We start from the raw sequence: 20962 nt of genomic DNA on the forward strand, positions 1-20962 counted from the left end.
CAGTGTCACATTCCGCCTAAACTCCAAATACAGGCAAAGAGCCGGAGCATCAGTAGAGCACCTGCCTGTCACTCAAAGTGAGCCTGAAAAAGCTGCTGAATGAGTCACAAATTTTAACACTTCATGTCTGAGCCTCAGAGGTAGCCGTGTGGGTTGACTCCTTACTGGTGTGAGCCCCTTAGCGGCCATGTGGGGAACTGCGGGTTTTGGCGCTTGTTCTAAACATGTTTATTTCAGATCGGACTTTTTCAACATGGAGTTCTGCTCACACTTGATCCCCAGCCTCCAGTGGCCATGTGGGGAACTGCACTTTTTGGCACTCCCTCATCAGTTGAAGGTTTCTCCAACAGTTAAACATGTTTTTTGTTTATTAAGACCTGTTGCTACATAAACATACATTTCTAAATCTGCATGATCATTCTCACTTCTCAAGAAACCCTTAAGCCAAATTTTATATCTTAACTTTTATAAGAGCAGTTGATTTTGGCACATGGTGGTTATCAACTTAACAGATATTCTGGAGACAAAAAAGATTATTTTACTGGCAATTATAAAGTAATTTGGATTGTATAAAGTTGGATTTTGAGGGCAAACTCCTGCAGCTTACCAAAATAAATGGAGTCAAATAAGAATGTAAACGTGTTGAGGTGTGGGACTCCCTCATGTAGAAAAACCTAGAGCTTAATGTGATTGATGGTCTGTTGGAGAGAGAATGACAGTCAGTGTACACAGAGGGTGTGAAGCAAAGAAAGGCTGCAGGCCCCGGAAAGGGCCGATCAAAGACGTCATAACAAGGAGGGTTCTTATTGTTGGATGGTGAGCCAATAAGGATCACTGAGACACTTGTGTTCGAAAGTTGTCTTGTTTGCTTAGGTCATACAGTGAATTTTTGTGATGTAAAATCAGCATAAGACATGAGAAAGTAGAGAGTATGACAGGGCTCTATTTTCAGCTGTGGTTTTCAGAGCTCAGTTTTCATGAGAGTTGATGTAACGAGTGCGAAGTGTGTGTGGTCAATTATTGCTGGACAGGCTGCTGCGGTCAGATGTAATGAAGTGTGAGCGCTGACTGACACAACGCCGGCCAAAAGCAACATGTTTTCATAAGATATCTGCTAATGAGAGCATGTCACAAAGCAAACAGCCTGTGTTTCACTAACACGCTCAATGTCATTATGATACTGGCAAATCTGCAGGAATACTTTGATTTGTACTAATTTTCCAACCAACGTTTTGTCACAATCTACACTATAATCATGTTCTGTGAACGAGGAGTGTGAGGTTTCTGTTAGTGTTGTAAAAATGTTCTTTTAATTAAATTTCTGCATGTTTTTTTGGGGGTTGTGGTGGCGATAACAAGTGTTCTGATGGATCCTTTGTTCATCCACACCTGCCTGAGCTATCCAACCTGTCTGATGCTACAGGCGCTGATTACAGCATCATCAGCTCACTCAGCAAGGACGCTAAAATGACTGAATTTAGCGATGTTCTCATTAGCCTAATTGGCGCTAAATAGCTAATTTAAGCATGTTAATACCATCAGCATACCATACCATGCCATTTTTTGCATTCTATGACTTTAGAATTTAGCTCACATGAGACAACCCAGAGACTCCATATAAAGATGGACAGCTGGACAGCTCCCTAAAAGTGAGGCCAAAATAACTATGTTGCCCCCTGGTGGCTGGCTGTGAAAATGCTCATTTTTTAAATCCATTTGTATTTAATTAGTCACACTTGGGAGCCAATGAGGAAGGGGTGTGCCATGATGCAGCTTTACTTCAAAGATAACTCCAAGATGGCAGCACCTATGAGTGAGATATTTTGGCCTCACTTTTGTACAATGAGCATCCTTATTTATTTTATTTATTGTCACTACCTCTTGTATATGCTGCTATAGCAACCTTTCCCAACAGGGATTACTGTTTACAATCTGACACAACCTCACAATCAGTGCTACGCCGAAAACATCTCTAATATTACAGGGGACCATCTGAAACACTTGCTTCTGTTTGTGCCTTTAATCCAATTTCCTGCTCTTCTGCTTACACTCCTGCGAAGCACTGTGGTGGAAGCTGCCACATAAATCCAAAGCAGGGACATTTAACTCTCCCGCAGCCTCTAATGAATTTGTCTGGTTCCAGCAGCGCACTCTGTCATCCTGTCGGCCCCTCTGCAGGGGACAAGGCTTCCTCTCAGCCTCACGGCTGGGCCTCACTGACCCCAGTATTGAGCTCGCTTTAATTTACTGTCTTTATTTATCAGAGCCGAGTGGCACGGCCAAACAGTAACATACATCTTCTACGGAAGGAAGGAAGTATTAGTGGATTACATAGTGTGTATTCCTCCTGAGCCAGGACAGATCTGTGCGATTGGCTTCCTCATTGAGGCCAACATTTTAGAAAGACTTCTATCAAAACTGCAGTTATTTAGGATGATTTGTCAGGAACAGCATGCTTCACAGCTGTTATTCTGAGACGTTAAATTAAATGTTTGATCGCTGCATCAACATTCCAAGAACGCTCAGGAAGATCACCCCGAGCCGGAGTGAGGGATCCTTCACATTCCTGCTCGATTAATGCACAATAGTGAGCTCGGCCAAATAAAACAACCTCAGAACAGGCAGTGAAAAGCAAACAAAGCGGCGGTGAGCAGCACAGATGTTGATAAGCAACAGGAAATGCAGGTGCAGGCGCTCCAGATGTGGCCTTCCACCGGTCCAAAGTCTTCAGAGGAGCCTGTAACGGGGTCACTGATGTCACTGCTGCTTCAGCAGGACATCAACAGAATTTTAATCATCACTTTTGAGCCCTATAAACTTTTATTCAAATGTTATTTTGTCCTATACAATATACCTTTTATCTTTATGGCACAATGCAAAGAGGATAAGGAATCTCACAGTGACCTCCAGTGGCGGGCGGCTGTCCTCACATGCTGTCTACTGCACATTATTGTAAAACAAAAAGGAAAGAATCAGGTTTTAGAGTGTGCCATAGACGTCTAGGGCCAGGCTTTTATTGTGAAAAACCCTTTTCTTCTGCGTTGAAAGGAAAATTTTGGACTGAAGTATAATCATGACATAACCTTTTATTATGTCTCTTTTGTTCAGATTACACATGAGGAAGTGCTCACAGTCACCTGTAGAACCTGTACCTGTTACATCATGTTACTCACTGTGTGTAGAGTTTTCATTTGAACTAAAAATAACAAGAGGAAGCTGATGGATTGCATGAATTCCTTGATGTCTGTGTTTACTGGTTGAGTGTTTCAGGTAACAAGGAAATGTTAACACAACATCTGGTAAGGAACATGAAGTACAAAGAACAAGACACAATGCAGCGTGTTTTTAGATGGATTGTGTTTCACTCTGTCATTGTATTGTATTCAGGCTTTAGACCTGAAGGTGTAATGGGTCTGTTTGCCCTTGTGGAGGCGCTCTATCCTTCCTCTGTCTGATCACATCCCCGCTGAGTCACTTCCACTCATGACAGAATGCCAACAGCTGCAACTTTGTGTGTGTGTTCTATTTATAAATCTCTCTGTACAAACATGGATATAAAATATAAACACACATTACATTACATTAAGTACATGCAAATAAAACACAGCTCTTAAAGCAGAGCTCAACAGCCCTGTTAAAGCCCAGACTGGCAGCATGTAAAGTGTGTGTGTGTGTGTCATGTCAGACAGCCGGCCGCTGCTGTCTGCTCTGAGTGCAGGCAGATCTCACAGCCTGCTGCACTGCAAGACTAAACCTCCTGCGTAAGCAGGACTCAGACTCTGCTGGTATCACATTCTTTTCTGGTCAGAAGGTCCTTCACTGCACACACAGTGTGTGAATCTGACACAACATCTCTTTATAGAAACACACTTATATGTATTATATTTATATAAGATGTGGAATTATTATATAATTCTTAGGAAAATGTTTCTAAATGAAAGTATCCAGGAGCAGAACATTAAGTTATACTTTACTGTTAATGTATAAAATATAATGTATAGTATTCTTTTTTTAACATGCAAAACAACAACAAGACAATAATCAGACTGCAAGTGCATCATTTTAGAAACACACCAAAAATGTTGAAGCTGGAAGTGTTGTTGTTGTGATCGCACATCTTGTGTGTGTGTGCGCTTGCTGATTGAGCTTTGCAGCATCTGGCCTGCTGCCCTGTTCACCTCTAGTTACAAGTGCTGCAATCTGTGATGAAACATGAGTGCGTTGGAGTGATCGGTGTCAGGGAAAGACGATCAGGTCAGTAGCCCGGGATGACTCGAATACTTTCCACCGTCATATTAGGGGTTCGCTCTGCCCAATTTAGAGCTGCTGCTGTTGGAGTGAGGGCAGGAAGCAAGTCGAGCAGAAGAGATGAGTTTATTGCTGCAAGTCTGACAGCAGGATTAATTGAGCCTGAATTAACACATTAATAGAGATAACTATGTCTGACATGCAGGCCTCCCAAAGGAAACCATCCAGCAACAAGAATATTAAGCGGCTTCGCGCTATTAGCAGAGTGTGCGGCCTGACGAGCAGCTGGCAGCAGTGGGTGACGGAGAATGAAACAAAGCAGGCCAGCGAACCCAGTGGGTGGGCTCCACCCTCTGCAGGAGGACCAACAGAGGAGCACAAATGGAGCAAATGGGTCCCTAAGAAGCCTCATCCAGTCAAACCCCAGCCGACAGAAGCTTCTGAAACTCAACCAGACGCTCAAACAGCAGCACAGCCCAAGACAGACGAGCCACCGGTGGTGGCCCCCATCAGGACAAAGCAGGTGGTGAAGACAGTGACCAGTGGCGTCCAGGAGAAAGGTGCAGGGATCGGGCTCCTGACCGAAAAGATGAAGAAGGACTCTCTGCCGTCAGACGAAGAGATCGACAGGCTGCTAAAGAAGAAAAGCTCCCCGACGCGGCGCAGGAAGTGCTCCAACATGGTGTCATCGCTCACCAAAAGCTGGAAGCAGGTGGAGAATGAGCGGAAGACTGTGAAAGAGGGTGGAGGACCAGGAGAGGGACATAAAGAGGACACAAGGCGTGAGGAGACGGAGAGCCTGGACACAGAGGATGCTCAAACACACAAAACGACTTTAACAAAGGTAGCAGAGGAAAATGAAGGAGACTCTGTGAGGATAAGAAGACCTGCAGCCCCAGTGTGAGTATCACACCCACATGATTATGTCACAGATAAAGATATGAAGTGTTCCAGGAAGTCTTTCACCAAAGTCTGTGCTCGTGCTCAGGGTTTTGATAAGCATTCTTCAGTAGTCTTTTTTGGGACTGACCAGTACAACCAGATTTTTTGGTTTTCTCTCCATTGGTGCACTCAGTGTAGGAATGACCATAAAAAGTTTAATATGTGGATGTCATCAGCATAATATCAGCGAGCTGTGGGTGTGTATACATAAAACATACATTAAACATGTCCCCCTAACCACCGTCTTCCTCTCAGGTACAAAAAAGAAGCAGAGGACGCCAACAAGATCAATGCCTTTTCCAAGAACTACAGCGCTGTCGGGAACCTCAAGAGCCGCTGGCAGAACTGGGCCTCTGAGCACACAGTCAACCAGAAACTGAACCCCTTCAGTGAATACTTCGACTACGACTACTCGATGTCCCTCCGACTGCAGAAAGGCCAGGACGGCTACGGTCGCCCCAAAGAGGGCACTAAGACCGCAGAGAGGGCCAAACGCGCCGAGCAGCACATCCACCGCGAGATAGACGACATGTGCTATGTGATCAGGACTATGGTTGATCCGGATCCTGACGGGAAAACCCGCGTCACGTTCGGACAGCTGTTTGACAGATATGTTCGGATCTCCGATAAGGTGGTGGGGATCCTGATGAGGGCCAGGAAACATGGAAAGGTGGCGTTCGAAGGGGAGATGCTGTGGCAGGGCCAGGACGATGGAGTGATCATTACTCTGCTGGTGTGATATTAACACCTGGGTCAAAGTTGTGCTGGAAATCCTCTTACAGCTACTCAGCTGGCACACGGGAGCTCTCTAAATAACCTCAAGTCTTTATCGGAGATGACTGAGAGGGGATTTAGCCACAGTTTGACCTGGACAGATCATTATTGAAGGGACATGGAGACTACAAAGCTTTGTGGATTAACCAAAGAATCTTGCTGCTATTTATGTCGCCATGAAGATGTTTTCCGTCAGTGTTGTGGGTGTTTCAGCAGTAGCTGTCTGACACCAAGCTTTCATTCAGGAAGGATAGAGTTCCAGCTTGTGGCGACTTAGGTTTCCTTTCAAAGGATCTTCATAAATGTCTGTTTTGCACTTTCTTTATGGCTTATGTTAATGAGACACTTGAGTAGGTACTAATGTACCATATAACCTGCAGCTTTGCAGCGTGCTGTGTCCTACACACACACTGGATTTCATTACCTGAATACCTGCAGCTCAGCATTCAGTACACCGACCCAGGCACAATGCGGAGGAACAGAGCCGAGCGCAGCACCCCGCCTGTTAGACTGAGGCTGTTATCATTCATGCAGAAGGTGACTGTTAGAAAAGTTTCACAGTAACATCTATAGTGCAACAGACATGGCAGCTAATCTCTCATCTGTTCTGAACCCAGTCCAGGATATTAGCCATGTAGGCCCAGCCATAACATGCTGCTTTTATATGAGGTTAAAATAAATACTGATGGTCCACTGTGTATTCAAGTTTTTTTCTTGTCCATTTGTCAGTTGAACCATCAGTTATCATCTATTACAAGCTTCTACCTGCTTTGTCCTGTGCTGTACTACAGGGTCATGGAGGGGCTTAGAGCCTATCCCAGGGGCAGGGTACATCCTGGACAGATCGCGCGTGCACAGGAAGGCCTCAGCCAGATTCACCAGGCCACCCCTAGTTGTAACAGTTATCTGAAATGGGGCGGGCTGTGTGTGGTGACTTGCCGTTTGCGTCCTTCACAAATGTCCATTTTGTTGTTGTTTCTGGTGGTTTGGTTGTTTTCTGGTTGTCACTCTTGGATAGACTAATATTTACTTTCTTTAGCCTCTAACAGTGAGAAGTATCTGAGATGTTTTATGACAGCTCAGGGTGTAAATTGCAGTAAAACTGCAGCTATTCTGACCCAGTTAATACTCTGCTCCCCTGTGGATCATACTATTCTCTGCTAACACATTTTAACTAGTTCTAATGTTGGATCTCACACCTTAATGGGGCAGTGATGTGTCTTGCTGAAAGGTTAAGTCACAGTATCAAGCATGAAGTGGGCACAGGTGTGTGCTAACTAACTGATCTCACAGGTCAGATTTTTTTAATGTGTCTGTTGCTTGTAGGTTTCCTGTTTATCACACAGATCATAACATGCTGGTTTGATGTCATGAGCAATCTCGCACCACTGTCAATTGAAACTGGAACACCCTGACACCTTTTACCCATGAATGTGTGTTGTGTACGTGTGAAGGACCTGAGTACAAACAGTCAGTTAGTCAGTTTCTATTTCTGCATCTTCTTAATTTAATCCAAAAGTAGAGATGATGTCATAATGGAATCCTTCTTCATCATCTGATGGTGGGAAGCAGGTAAACTGGACGGCTGTCAGACCAGTTCATTCCTCCACAAGGGTATTTCCATGAGACTACAAAACACATGTCACTGTTAGCACTGCTGCTAACGACTGCCCGAATTCACTGATGGTTAGGAGTGGCAGATTAGGATTAAGATTAAAATTAGGTTAAGAGTTAAAGGACAGATGAATCAGTTTTGTGGCTTTATTAGTTTGATTGTTGCTAGGCAATCAAACTCTTGTTCTTCCCCCTCTTTCTTTCTTATTCTTCCGTACGTTTTTTGGCGCAGCGTATCTTCAGCATACATTGACCGATTTCAGCCATTCAACTATCAAAATGTTCATCTCACAGAGGACATTCCGTTTCAACTTTAACTAAGTTTTATTCAAAAAAATTATAATTTTTCAAATATTAAGCAATTTTGGTGTCATTTTTAACATGGGAGTCTATGAGAGAGCCCTTCAACGAGGGTCATCTGCCAAATGTATCTCCTCCTACAAATGTCAAGCTACAGACTCCATTTTAGTCTTCAAACGCTCATTAGATGCTGCTCTATCAAACTTGTATTCAGAATTTTCTAATTCCTAATTTTTTTCTGCACGCCAGGCTCTCAAAGTTGGAGTGGTTTTTGAGGTCTCTTCTGCTGTTACCATGGTGACAGGCTGATGCACAGAGGCATACAAAGCTCTGAATTGCTCTGATTCTTCAGCAATTCAGAGCAATCCTTCACATCAGCGTTCAAAGCAATGCTTCAGCTGCAGCAATCAAACTTGCATTTTCTTCAGGAAATGACTGTAGATTTGTCTATAAGGTCCATGACCTGTGGAGACGGACAGGCAACAAAGGCATTTTGGAGAGTGAAGCAACTTGCTTTTTCAAAATTTTCCTGCATCAGCAACAGACAGGTGAGCATGTATCATTTTTATTCTTTTAGTTGTGCCTTATGCAAACTACGTGAAGATACCCTGTCATCTTTGTCCTGTGCAGGATGCTCCTCGATGCAGTCTTTGCTCTGTGCTGTAGCTGTCTGTAAGTGTTCATACAAACTCAACTAACTCATGACAACATAAGACACGTTAAAGGCTTTAATGTGGCATCAGCCATCTTTTTCATAAGCTAATTAAGCCGTTCTTCCAGTCTGTGAACTGGTGGTGCAGTTACAGTGAATGTGAAAGCTTCAGCTGGCATTTGCTTGGCATTCCTTCTGTCTTCGCCTCCTCGTGCTTACCTAATAATATACCTTCTTTTCCCGATAAAGCAATAAAAAGATGATGTGAGAGCAGTTATTTCCTTGTGTTGTGTTCTCGACCAGGAAACAACACAGAGTGGGAATGACCGTAAGACATGCACAGGAATGCATGGTGGCGATATAAAAGTGCAGTAATGCAGCTGGAGACTCGACTCAGGGACGAGCAGCACACAGTGGAGCCTCATTTCAGCATCATTTTTAGCATCAAGAACTCAGACAGGTGAGAACTTTGACTGTTTACAGCATGCTCTCTGTCAGATGTTAGCTGAGTGAAGGAACATTATTATTGTTTTCAGGATGCATCACGCCGTCTTCTTCGCAGCATTTGTGGCCTGTGCCTTTGCTGATTGTAAGTGTGTATAATTTATTCCTCACATCACATGTGAGCATAATTATCACATCATGCTGCATGTTTTGTCAGGTTTCCCTTGAATTAACCATGTGTTACTGGTGACCTCTCCTCTTTGCAGCCAAACCTCAGTTTTACTCCTTCTCCCCTTCTGTGGGATCCGGATACGGCACCTCATACAGCATCACAGGAGAGGGTCGAATCACAGGCATCCGCATATGGGAGGCCTACTACAACTTCATCTATGGGTGAGTGTGTTACACCGTCATCTCAGTGTGTACATCAGTCGTCTCATATCAGATGTAACATTGTTTTTCCTCTTTCTTCAGCATTCAGTTGCGTTACGGTGCAATCTGGTCGCCTGTTGTAGGCTCACAGTCCGGCGAGGTCATTGAGATGCAGCTGTTTGATGACGAGGCCATCGTCCAGATTTCTGGGAAGTACGCCCACTACATTCAGTCGCTGGTGTTTGTCACTAACACCGGCCGCTCCCTGCGTGCAGGCCAGGAAGCCGGCTACTCCTTCAACATGTACGCCACCCACAAAAAAGCTGAGCTGCGCTTCATCAGTGGAAGAGTCCAGGGGGCTCTGACTGCACTGGAGGCCCACTGGGCTGTGCTGGACTAGCAGCAAACCACACAGACACAATGATGATTCTTATTAAGAAACTCTGTTTGTTTGATTTAAAACCACAAATGTGATTTATTTGAATGCACTGTAAGAACGGTGTAAGACAGGTGTGTCCGTGTGTGATTTATTTTCTTGTAAGATGTCTTGTAAGATTTCTTCTGTTTTGAAAACATCAAGATTGAATAAAAAAAACAATATTTGCACATTAAATCATCATCATTGAATCTTGATGATGCCAGATAAACCAGGAAACACACACTGTGGAGTAGCTGTGTGTGCCCGTATATTGCTGCTGTGATAGCGAATGTATTTCTATTCTATTCTATTAAAAAAAGAGTGATGTATTTTGGTTGGCCTCAAGCCTCAATTATGTATGACAATGTTGATGCCGAAACCTCAACAGCGACAGCAGTCAATGGTTACATGAGTGTGTGAACACAACAACATAAAACAACACACACCACCTTTAAAAGCAGCCTCAGTGTAGTCATTTAAACAAACTAATATTATAACAATTATTTTTCAAAAATATGCTCTTATTTTAAAACGCCACATGAGGGTGTGGCCCAAGCGGCAACCTTTGGGGTCAGACTTGAAGCCCATGCAGAAGTGTCAAAACTTGTAGTTCATGCCGCAACCACTGGGGGCTGGCTCCAAAAGCGAGTCATTTCCCATAGACTCCCATGTTAAAATGGCCGACTTACACATGTCCTGCATGATTTTGTGTGTTAGGTTCCTAGTCAGACTTTATTTTTCCTGCATCAGCGACAGACAGGTGAGCACGGATCATTTTTATTCTTTTAGTTGCGTCTAATGCAATCTAACCCTGTCATCTTTGTCCTCTGCAGGATGCTCCACTAAAGCAGAAAACTTTGTTTTTATCCATTTATGTGTGTTTAAAACAGTTTTTCTGCATTAGTGGGCTCATGAGATGTTCTTTCCCTGCAGCCCAGCCTCAGTAGGATACTACTCCTTCTCGCCAGCAGTGGGGTCAGGAAGTGGCTCCTAATACAGCATCATCAGAGAAGAGAGGATGTGAGAGGGGAAGGCTATTTAGCCCACATCAGAGGGTGAATATTAAACTGTTCTAAACTCATTTCATACTAAGACAATTAAAGGGACGTGTGATGTCAGTCTGTGAGATGGAGGTTGGTTCCAGGGGTTGGAAATAATAGGTTGCTATGGACAAGATAAGACACATTAAAGGCTTTAATGTGGCGTCAGACATCTTTTTCTGATAAGAAACTTAAGCTGTGATAGCGCCACCTTCCAAGCCATCAGACCCCACTGACAAAAACTCAAATGTTACCCAGCAGGACATGGGAGTTGCAGATTAGCTTTTGTGTAACTCAAAGGTCTTAGCTTAGATCTGAATAAAGGGTCAGACAGAGCTGAACCAACAACTGCTGTGATCTGTGAGGTAAACATTCCCTTTTTGCTAATGGAGTCTGGTCAGTTGTGTTCTGTCCTCTCTTATAATATTATTATACGTTTGTTCTTCCACCATTTATCAGCTTCTACCATGGCTACAGCTGGTCCCCTGTCGTTGGTCAACCAGTACAGCGCTCCCAATGAGTTCCTATGAATATCTTCATAAGCTAATTAAGCCGTTCTTCCAGTCTGTGGACTGGTGGTGCAGTTACAGTGGATGTGAAAGCTTCACCTGGCATTGGCTTGGCATTCCTTCTGTCTTCGCCTCCTCGTGCTTACCTAATGGCATAACTTGTTTTCCCTATAATGATAAAAAGACATTGTGATGTAAGAGCAGTTATTTCCTTGTGTTGTGTTCTCAACCAGGAAACAACACAGAGTAGGAATGACCGTAAGACATGCACAGGAATGTATGGTGGTGATATAAAAGTGAGCACAGCGATGCAGCTGGAGACTCGACTCAGGGACGAGCAGCACACACACAGTGGAGCCTTAAAAGCAGCTTCATTTCTACAAGCAGGTGAGAACTTTGACCGTTTATAGCATGCTCTCTGTCAGATGTTAGCTGAGTGATGGAACATTATTATCGTTTCCAGGATGCATCACGCCGTCTTCTTCGCAGCACTTGTGGCCTGTGCCTTTGCTGATTGTAAGTGTGTATAATTCATTCCTCACATCACATGTGAGCTTAATTATCACATCATGCTGCATGTTTTGTCAGGTTTCTCTTGAATTAACCATGTGTTACTGGTGACTTCTCCTCTTTGCAGCCAAACCTCAGTTTTACTCCTTCTCACCTTCTGTGGGATCCGGATACGGCACCTCATACACAATCACAGGAGAGGGCCGAATCACAGGCATCCGCATATGGGAGGCCTACAGCAACTTCATCTATGGGTGAGTGTGTTACTCCCTTATCTCAGTGTGTACCTGAGTTGGTCTCATACCAGGTGTAACATTGTTTTTCCTCTTCCTTCAGCATTCAGTTGCGTTACGGTGCAATCTGGTCGCCTGTTGTAGGCTCACAGTCCGGCGAGGTCATTGAGATGCAGCTGTTTGATGACGAGGCCATCGTCCAGATTTCTGGGAAGTACGCCCACTACATTCAGTCGCTGGTGTTTGCCACTAACACCGGCCGCTCCCTGCGTGCAGGCCAGGAAGCCGGCTACTCCTTCAACATGTACGCCACCCACAAAAAAGCTGAGCTGCGCTTCATCAGTGGAAGAGTCCAGGGGGCTCTGACCGCACTGGAGGCCCACTGGGCTGTGCTGGACTAGCAGCAAACCACACAGACACCATGATGATTCTTATTAAGAAACTTACTAAGTTTGTTTGATTTAAAACCACAAATGTGATTTATTTGAATGCACTGTAAGAACGGACAGGTGTGTCCGTGTGTGATTTATTTTCATGTAAGATGTCTTGTAAGATTTCTTCTTTCTTGAAAACATCAAGATTGAATAAAAAAACGTTTGCACATCGAATTATCATCATTGAATCTTGATGATGCCAGATAAACCAGACAAGATGACAAGACAGCCACACCTGTCTGTGAGCTGACCGACACGAACACACAGACAGACGAGCTTCCTCATTCTGTCACACATCCTTTAATCACACCACGTCCATCACAGCAGATCCAGCAGGACTGCGCTGCACCTGTGCCACCTGTCTTCTCACTTTACTGTCACTGTACTGCAACAGGTCACATGAAACAGGAAACACACACTGTGGATTAGCTGTGTGTGTCCGTATATTGCTGCTGTGAAAGCAAAGGTATTTCTATTCTATTCTATTCTATTCTATTCTATAGTATAATAATAAAATCAGATGTATTTTGATCGGCTTCAGGCCTCAATTATGTATGACAATGTTGATGCTGAAACAGCAGTAGTCAATGGTTACATGAGTGTGTGAACACAACACACACCACCTTTAAAAGCAGCCTCAGTGTAGTCATTTAAACAAACTAATATTATAACAATTATTTTTCAAAAATATGTTCGCAGAAACAAACGAGTGTTGTCACGGAAACTCTGTTCATAGTTTTTACTGTCAATGGTGTGTGTGGCAACATAGCTTGGCAGCGCCCCCTAGAATGAGATCTGGCTCCCTGTGATACATATGATACAGTCACTGCGCCACCTGCTGGAAGGAGGACCTGTCTTTTGTGTATTTCTATTTCTATATATACACTCAACAAAAATATAAACGCAACACTTTTGTTTTTGCTCCCATGTTTCATGAGATGGACTTGAAGATCTAAACTTCATTCCAGATACACAATATTACCATTCCTCTCAAACATTGTTCACAGATCTGTCTAAATGTGTGATAGTGAGCACTTCTGCTTTGCTGAGATAATCCATCCCACCTCACAGGTGTGCCACATCAAGATGCTGATCTGACATCATGATTAGTGCACAGGTGTACCTCAAACTGCCCACAATAAAAGGCCACCCTGAAATGTGCAGTTTTGTCTCACAGCAAAATTCCACAGATGCCACAAGCATTGAGGGAGCGTGCAATTGGCATGCTGACAGCAGGAATGTCAACCAGATCTGTTGCTCGTGCATTGAATGTTCATTTCTCCACCATAAGCCGTCTCCAAAGGCGTTTCAGAGAATATGGCAGTACATCCAACCGGCCTCACAACCGCAGACCACGAGTAACCACACCAGCCCAGGACCTCCATATCCAGCAGGTTCACCTCCGAGATCGTCTGAGACCAGCCACTCAGACAGCTGCTGAAACAATTGGTTTGCATAACCAAACAATTTCTGCACAAACTGTCAGAAACCGTCTCAGGGAAGCTCAACTGCATGCTCGTCGTCCTCATCGGGGTCTTAACCTGACTCCAGATCGTCGCCGTAACAGACTTGAGTGGGCAAATGCTCACATTCGATGGCGTCTAGCACGTTGGAGAGGTGTTCTCTTCACGGATGAATCTCGGTTTACATTGTTCAGGGCAGATGGCAGACAGCGTGTGTGGCGTCGTGTGGGTGAGCGCTTTGCTGATGTCAATGTTGTGGATCGAGTGGCCCATGGTGGTGGTGGGGTCATGGTATGGGCAGGCATCTGTTATGGATGAAGAACACAGGTGCATTTTACTGATGGCATTTTGAATGCACAGAGATACCGTGATGAGATCCTGAGGCCCATTGTTGTGCCATACATCCATGAACATCACCTCATGTTTCAGCAAGATAATGCACGGCCCCATGTTGCAAGGATCTGTACACAATTCTTGGAAGCTGAAAATGTCCCAGTTCTTGCATGGCCAGCATACTCACCGGACATGTCACCCATTGAACATGTTTGGGATGTGCTTGACCGGCGTATACGACAGCGTGCATCAGTTCCCACTAATATCCAGCAACTTCGCACAGCCATTGAAGAGGAGTGGACCAACATTCCACAGGCCACAATAGACAATCTGATAAACTCTATGCGAAGAAGATGTGTTGCACTGCATGAGGCAAATGGTGGTCACACCAGATACTGACTGGTTCTGAGTCCCCAGACCGCCAATAAAGCAGAAACAAAATGCACATTTCAGGGTGGCCTTTTATTGTGGGCAGTTTAAGGTACACCTGTGCACTAATCATGATGTCAGATCAGCATCTTGATGTGGCACACCTGTGAGGTGGGATGGATTATCTCAGCAAAGCAGAAGTGCTCACTATCACACATTTAGACAGATCTGTGATCAATGTTAGAGAGGAATGGTAATATTGTGTATCTGGAATGAAGTTTAGATCTTCAAGTCCATCTCATGAAACATGGGAGCAAAAACAAAAGTGTTGCGTTTATATTTTTGTTGAGTGTATATACAATAGGGGAGGTGACAGATGCGACTCCCACAGACAGCATGGACTGCGAGGGCCTGCTCATCGCTGCTTGCAGCTCTAATTAGTGGTCGTTGTTCACACATTATTCACTTGACTTGAACATATGATCAATCACTGGAGAGGATGCTTTACTGACACCAGTGTTTTCATGATGCTCGCCTTTTTGTTTTATTTAAGCTCAAACTTCTGACTCATACTGTTTCCCTGAGAAGAAATTCACTCTGACAGGCAGGAAGATAACACACACACACACACACACACTTTTTTTTATCCACTTTACGGAAAGTATGCAGGACAAACCCATCAGACTGGTTGAGCAGATGTTAAAACAAAAGAAGTAACCAGGAAGAAAGCCAAGACAGCCACACCTGTCTGTGAGCTGACCGACACGAACACACAGACAGACGAGCTTCCTCATTCTGTCACACATCCTTTAATCACACCACGTCCATCACAGCAGATCCAGCAGGACTGCGCTGCACCTGTGCCACCTGTCTTCTCACTTTACTGTCACTGTACTGCAACAGGTCACATGACCAAGTTTGAACTGTATTTTCATTATATTTTTGTACATGTTCTGAGTGTCAGTTCATCTGTTTGAAATGAAAAGTCTGAAGGTTGTTTTTCAACCTGATGATGATGTCACTGAAGCAGCGACCTCCTGTTGAACCCACACACTCAAAATGATAGATTGATTTAATTACTTGTGAGCAGAGTCCAGATATATTATTGGTTCAATAACATCTGGACCCTGTATAAATACAGGTGTGTAAAGCTGAAGGACTCGCCATGATGGAAATATTATCCTTACAGGGCGTCCATCATCCTGTTTCCTTCCTGTAAATGTGACGTTATACTCGCATCACATCCTCACAAACAAACCCCGGCACATTTGTTGGAGAATAGATCCAAAGTTTAGGTTATTGGAACATGTGGATCTTATCGTGGGACTGATACAGCTGCAGGAGCCTGTTTAATGCCTGGTTTACACTGAGCGACTTTGGGCTGTCGCAGATTAAAGACGAGCATTGTGGGAGAATCATGGTGACATCTTTGGTCGTGGCTCTAAATCGGTGGTCTTACGTCGCACTGTGAGACAGGTTCCACGACAGCCGCTGTCAGCATCTTGTGACCAAAGACAAGCTGAGATAAAATTCTAGTGGTGTCAGAAATTCAGGATGACTCTCACAGTGTGACAGTTGTTACGACCTGTCACTCCGCATCCACGTCTTCCTCCTCCTCCTTGCATGTTGACGTACGACGTAACCAGTTATCGGCTGCGATTTTGTAAATGGTCATCGTACAATGTGCACGCATCAAACTTGACGTTGTACCAAAGTTTATTAGATTCACGTCGTGTAGTGTGTCATGCAATGGTCTTATAAGATCGCTAAAAATCGCACAGTGTAGAAAGGCCATTAGAGGACACTTTCACTCTGAATCTGAGGTTCGAGCCCCCTGACACCACAAGCTGTTTTGTTTTCACCGGTTGTTAACGTTTGTTTTTAATCATGACTGGACTTGGAATGAAACAAATTAAAAAAACAGGGTGAGGGGTTAGGTGGAGGAGCAGGAGAAGCAGGAAATATACATACGCATAGACTCCCATGCCCACGTCCTCCTCCTCCTTGAACTTTAATTAAACAGAATGTGCCTCACACTGCAGCAACATTACAGTGATTGAGCTTTTTTTTATCTGAAGAAAAAACACTGAAAAACTTCCCCTTTCCTTGTTTTCCAGAACGCGCTGAGCCTACAATTCCCAGCATGCTTTGCGGCTCAGCGGCAGCAGCTGTGCGCTCCGGCTTGCCCGCAGCAAAGTGATGATAACACGCCAAACAAGGTAGCTACAATGAGAGCGCGCTGACTTTTCTGTGTCCATTCCTCCCGCCCTGCTTCGCGAGTGATGCCCAGATCTGTGGAGTAGCACCACCATGGCTGTCGAAGGTAAGACTGTGTGTGTCCACAGTGTCATGTCCACGCCGCGTGTCGTCGCGGAGATGATAGATAATAGTTACCGTGATGATTGGAGCCGGAGGGTCTGCACGGCTCAACCCAGACACAGGCAGGTCAGCGGTGAAGGGCTGTGATTGGGTGATGCTCTGCCTGCATTACGTCCACTGTCCTGCTCAGCTTCTATTATTATTACTGTACATGATCACCATAAAGCTTGGTGTTAACGCGCAGCCTCTTTTTTTGTATTTATATTGTTTGTACGCGTGTGTGAAGAGGAGGAGGTTGGAGAGCTGGTGAACAGGTCTGCACCCGCGGAGTGTCCGGTTCTTTCTCTCTGTGTGTGTGTGTGTGCCGGGGCGCCGTGTTTTTCCTGGAGGAAGGAAATCTCCTGAGAGATTTGTTTTTTTGTTTGTTTTTTTTTTCCACGAAGCAACAGAGCTCCGTGTGTGTGTGCGCGCGCAAAGGCTGCTCATCTGGCAGCAGGTGGTGTGACATGTGGACCGCGGAAGTCACCCGCTCCTTCCAGTGATTGTCAGCCCTGTAGCAGGTGCTTGTTCCGGACAAGGTGACATCCACAGCATGCTGGGCCAGTCTCCGCACCTTATCGGAGGCATCCTGTGGATCCAGAATCCAATGAGAGGTATGTTGATGTTGGAGGAGGCTGGATGCTGGATGCATACATGCAGCGAGCGGGACCAGCTCTTTTAAGGCTTTTCCAGTCCTGGTTTGTTTTGCATGTGACAGCAGCAGGTATGACTGGAATGCCAACCTGTAAAAGAGGTTTTGTGCACGGTGTAAATGCTGCGCCTGTCCATCCTGTTCCCTTTATTTGAAGTGGACTTTGTGTGTCATGTAGTCCAGGAGATTTATGAGCTGCATGCATGCATGCATGGGAGGAAGTTTGACCCCCCCTCCCTCTCTCTGGCCTCCTGCCTTCAGGTGCACACATATCAGCACCTGTTCCAAACATTCATTCCATGCCTCTCCTGAGATTGATCTGTGAAAGGAGGCGGGAGCTGAAGCTGCCTGCAGAAGCACGCTCTGTACCAGAGCTGTCATCCAGTTTCATCCAGTTTTTAGCTAACAGTTTATCAGCAGAAAGCCTTTCTTTCTCTGGTCTCTATTCGCTGCTGCTGCAGTAACTAAAACATGTGTCGGATAAAAGCAGAAACATCTCAAAGCTGCACTTCTAAACGCACAAAGGTCAGATCAGATTTTTGTTCAGCAGCCGGCAAACAAGTCCCGTGTTGGCGACAGAGGCGAAGCGGTGCTTGTGGAAACACTTTTGAGAACAATCACAAGTCTGCAGTGTCACTGTTTTCTGTTCCAGTGCTCCACCGAGCCCTCAGACAGAGAATATAGGTCAAGTATTTAAGAATTTATAACACATGAGAAGACAATAAGCTCTTTGAGGAAGCAGGACTTTTTTTTTTTTTTTAGCTCCGTCTGTGCAAGATGACAAAAAAAAACAAAAGCAAAGCTGAAAGCGAGGTTTAATCAGAGGCTGTGAAAATTAATAATAGCTTAAATTCTACCAAATAATCAGTTTAAGATGAAATAATCATCTTTATTTGTGAATGAATTCTCTGTACTCTGTGTGTTTCCTCTCTCACTCATCAGGCACTTCGTTCATCAGGCACTGCATGAACTTAAAGCAAAGTCTCCTGCTGACGTAGCCTCAGATCGTTCTGCCTTCAGGCTTCAGCACAGATGGACACATCAAGTATACTGCTGACAAAGTCGTGACTTTAATGACTGATGTTAATTTTAGCCGGTTATAAGTGAGTGCAGATGGTTGTCGTGAAGGATGCGGTGAAAAAGCTGGGCATGATGGAGACAAAGGAGACCAGATTCCTCAGGCTGGCTTCACTAAAGGACATTTGTAGCTGGACAGAGAGTCTGGATTCACCTTCTAACAAATAGGAGAATCAATTAAGCTCCTGCATCAAGTAGATTATCTTGGATTATAAATAATGTAACATCTTCAAGTGACTGCACGATTTCTTTTTTCACCATGCAACCACCAGGCAATCAGTCCTAATGCATGCTTACATCACTGAGTTAACACACACATATATATATATATATAGAGGAGAGTGCTGAAGCCGGTGTCCAGTCACAGCAGTGTTTACCCCCGTGGCTGAGGCTGTTCGTTTTCACTCCTTCCCTCTTGCCTCGGTGCGTCAGGCCTCCTTGATACGTCCTGCCCCGCTCTGCCTGCCTGTGCACCCATTCAGAAAACTCATTTCAAATGCGTCCCCGGGATCGAGCCCAGGAATAGAATTAGGAGAATAAACATGTTTATCTGAGTCAGTGGAATGGGATTACATCTTAGTCAAGCTAATAAGGAGCATCTTTCCAACCATGCTCAGCAGGAGAGGGATTAGGAGATGACAGGAGATGCAGTAGCAAGTGTCAGAGCAGAGTGCTGTTGTGTAATCGTCCTCCTTTTGGGTGGACCTATAGCCAACTTTGATGTAGCGCACCAATGTGCTGCCGCCTGGAATTCCGAATGAGAGCTAAGCAGAAAATAAAAATAGAAAATAAAAGTTGTAGTGGGCACAAACTCACCTGCCGGCCATGCTCACCAGTGAGACTTATTCCTTGTTAACAGATTAGCAGAGTGTTTGCAGGATTAATGTAGAGTGCAAGCACCTGGATGAGGCTGAGGACTTACTCATTACCATTCAGTGGGATCCGAGTGCTTCAGCAGGCTCAGCTTGCATCAGCGCATCTGACTGTCGGCTCGAGAGAAAGAACTCCTATAGAAATCCATGGGGAGTGATCCCTCACAGCACAAACAGCGACTTCTAAGCTTCTTCATCATCTTAGGTGAATACGGTAAATGTCTGAGGGAGCCAATCAGGTGTTGAAGGAAGGAAGGCAGGTGAACTCCTGGAGTGTTCACCTTGAAAAGTCACACATCTTGCCAGCTTTCCACAGTAATTCTACCCATCAGGCCTTTTTATATGATGATGCAGATGAGGCTGTCTCAGGAGCTAGAGAGGTGTTTCCACTGTAGACTGTGTATAAAGATGGACAGCTTGACAGCTCCCAACAAGCGCGACCAAACCATCTGAACTGCCTCCTGACGGCTGGCAGCAGTATGAAACACAGATCTGATATCCACTATAGGAGGTCGACTACAGGCTTAAATGAACTAATAGGAGGATACTGTCGGCGGGACATAAAAAATCAAAGGCACTGATGTGTATTTAGGGAGTAAGCTCATGAAATATGACAGATGTTGAGCATGAGTTTGGATTGTTCCTTTGTTTCTGGTTGGCTCTGGTCTCTGATCTCAAAAGATCCACCTTTATACTGTCAACACTGACATGTGGTGTCCTGGGAGCTAATCCTGCAGAAAGCTGACACCTCGGCCGTTGTTGTGGATGACCTTAGACAATGTGCTGTTAATCTGTCAAAGATCATCTGAGGTCATCCGTCTCCCAGACTCCCTCTGAAACTTCATCCTGTACCAGCCTGTTAAACTTCAGCTTACATAAGCACAGCCTGGTGATGAAGATGAATTCAATTTAAAAGCAGCATGTGTAGCGAATTGAAGGTTCTTCTTTATTCATGTCACACCCGGCGCTGAGCCTTCTCCGTCACCTGTAGCCTCAGGAGGTGGCTTTTGCGTAACAGCTCAATCAGCTTGACACTCTTAAGTTTTGTCTCCTGCCCTGTTAGAAGCGGTGTCCATGTTTAGATCTAATGAATATGCAGATGAGGGACGGGACAACAAAAGGTTTAGAATCAGCAGAGCGACCTAGGCTTAGGACTTATTTAATGCACTGCAACATCAGGCGCTGGTCTGTGTCACCACACAGGGCAGAACAAAATCTACCCTGCATAGAAGGGACCTCTGTGAAGTACGAGCATCAGGGAAATTAAACCCAGAGGAGGAGACCATTTCTGCTGAATGTTCCAGCCATTCATCCCTCATTTCACCCTTGTGAGAGCAGTCCCAGGCTT

At 44.8% G+C, this 20962-nt stretch overlaps 5 protein-coding genes across 8 annotated transcripts in view; all 5 read left to right on the plus strand.

Moving 5' to 3' along the window:
* angpt1 (angiopoietin 1) overlaps positions 1–11648 on the plus strand; it is a 54210-nt gene extending 42562 nt beyond the window's left edge. Inside the window, exons 10-11 of one of the 2 annotated variants that reach the window (XR_003672182.1) lie at positions 10698–10819; positions 11547–11648. The gene's annotated coding sequence lies outside the window, so the exon portion shown is untranslated. Of the gene's footprint in view, positions 1–10697; positions 11515–11546 lie in introns of those variants that run through there. The other variant, XR_003672180.1, reaches the window with a different exon arrangement.
* On the plus strand, positions 4300–8557 carry abrab (actin binding Rho activating protein b). Of its 2 annotated transcripts, XR_003672183.1 has the most exons (3): positions 4300–5148; positions 5446–6501; positions 8333–8557. XR_003672183.1 is itself a non-coding variant. In XM_028429711.1 (2 exons), exons 1-2 carry the CDS (start codon positions 4439–4441, stop codon positions 5927–5929), a joined length of 1194 nt encoding a protein of 397 aa, XP_028285512.1. In that variant the 5' UTR covers positions 4300–4438; the 3' UTR covers positions 5930–6662. The 2 variants fall into 2 exon arrangements, 1 of the variants encoding a protein (XP_028285512.1); XM_028429711.1 differs by lacking the exon at positions 8333–8557 and having other exon boundaries at positions 5446–6662.
* Positions 8887–9959, plus strand: LOC114451151 (zymogen granule membrane protein 16-like). Its single transcript, XM_028429726.1, has 4 exons — positions 8887–8990; positions 9067–9119; positions 9241–9367; positions 9449–9959. The coding sequence occupies exons 1-4, from the start codon at positions 8905–8907 to the stop codon at positions 9744–9746; spliced, it is 564 nt and encodes a 187-aa protein (XP_028285527.1). The 5' UTR covers positions 8887–8904; the 3' UTR covers positions 9747–9959.
* LOC114451161 (zymogen granule membrane protein 16-like) lies at positions 11623–12664 on the plus strand. The gene is made up of 4 exons (XM_028429738.1): positions 11623–11700; positions 11777–11829; positions 11951–12077; positions 12160–12664. The coding sequence occupies exons 2-4, from the start codon at positions 11778–11780 to the stop codon at positions 12455–12457; spliced, it is 477 nt and encodes a 158-aa protein (XP_028285539.1). The 5' UTR covers positions 11623–11700; position 11777; the 3' UTR covers positions 12458–12664.
* A 4194-nt stretch (positions 12665–16858) lies between these two features.
* Positions 16859–20962, plus strand: part of samd12 (sterile alpha motif domain containing 12) — an 80428-nt gene continuing 76324 nt past the window's right edge. Inside the window, exon 1 of one of the 2 annotated variants that reach the window (XM_028400484.1) lies at positions 16859–16978. In XM_028400484.1, coding sequence (XP_028256285.1) covers positions 16966–16978 — 13 coding nt within the window. In that variant the 5' untranslated portion in view covers positions 16859–16965. Of the gene's footprint in view, positions 16979–17483; positions 17628–20962 lie in introns of those variants that run through there. The other variant, XM_028400483.1, reaches the window with a different exon arrangement.

The sequence above is a fragment of the Parambassis ranga genome, chromosome 2 (genome assembly GCF_900634625.1).
Source record: "Parambassis ranga chromosome 2, fParRan2.1, whole genome shotgun sequence".
NCBI lineage: Eukaryota > Metazoa > Chordata > Actinopteri > Ambassidae > Parambassis > Parambassis ranga.

Bases quoted from the DNA above. Each gene is read 5' to 3' on its own strand.
- abrab (XM_028429711.1), top strand. From the start codon at position 4,439: ATGTCTGACATGCAGGCCTCCCAAAGGAAACCATCCAGCAACAAGAAT. The intron at 5,149-5,445 runs GTGAGTATCACA...TCTTCCTCTCAG, and splicing joins AGAAGACCTGCAGCCCCAGT to GTACAAAAAAGAAGCAGAGG.
- LOC114451161 (XM_028429738.1), top strand. From the start codon at position 11,778: ATGCATCACGCCGTCTTCTTCGCAGCACTTGTGGCCTGTGCCTTTGCT. The intron at 11,830-11,950 runs GTAAGTGTGTAT...TCCTCTTTGCAG, and splicing joins GGCCTGTGCCTTTGCTGATT to CCAAACCTCAGTTTTACTCC. The intron at 12,078-12,159 runs GTGAGTGTGTTA...CTCTTCCTTCAG, and splicing joins TACAGCAACTTCATCTATGG to CATTCAGTTGCGTTACGGTG.
- LOC114451151 (XM_028429726.1), top strand. From the start codon at position 8,905: ATGCAGCTGGAGACTCGACTCAGGGACGAGCAGCACACAGTGGAGCCT. The intron at 8,991-9,066 runs GTGAGAACTTTG...TATTGTTTTCAG, and splicing joins AGCATCAAGAACTCAGACAG to GATGCATCACGCCGTCTTCT. The intron at 9,368-9,448 runs GTGAGTGTGTTA...CTCTTTCTTCAG, and splicing joins TACTACAACTTCATCTATGG to CATTCAGTTGCGTTACGGTG.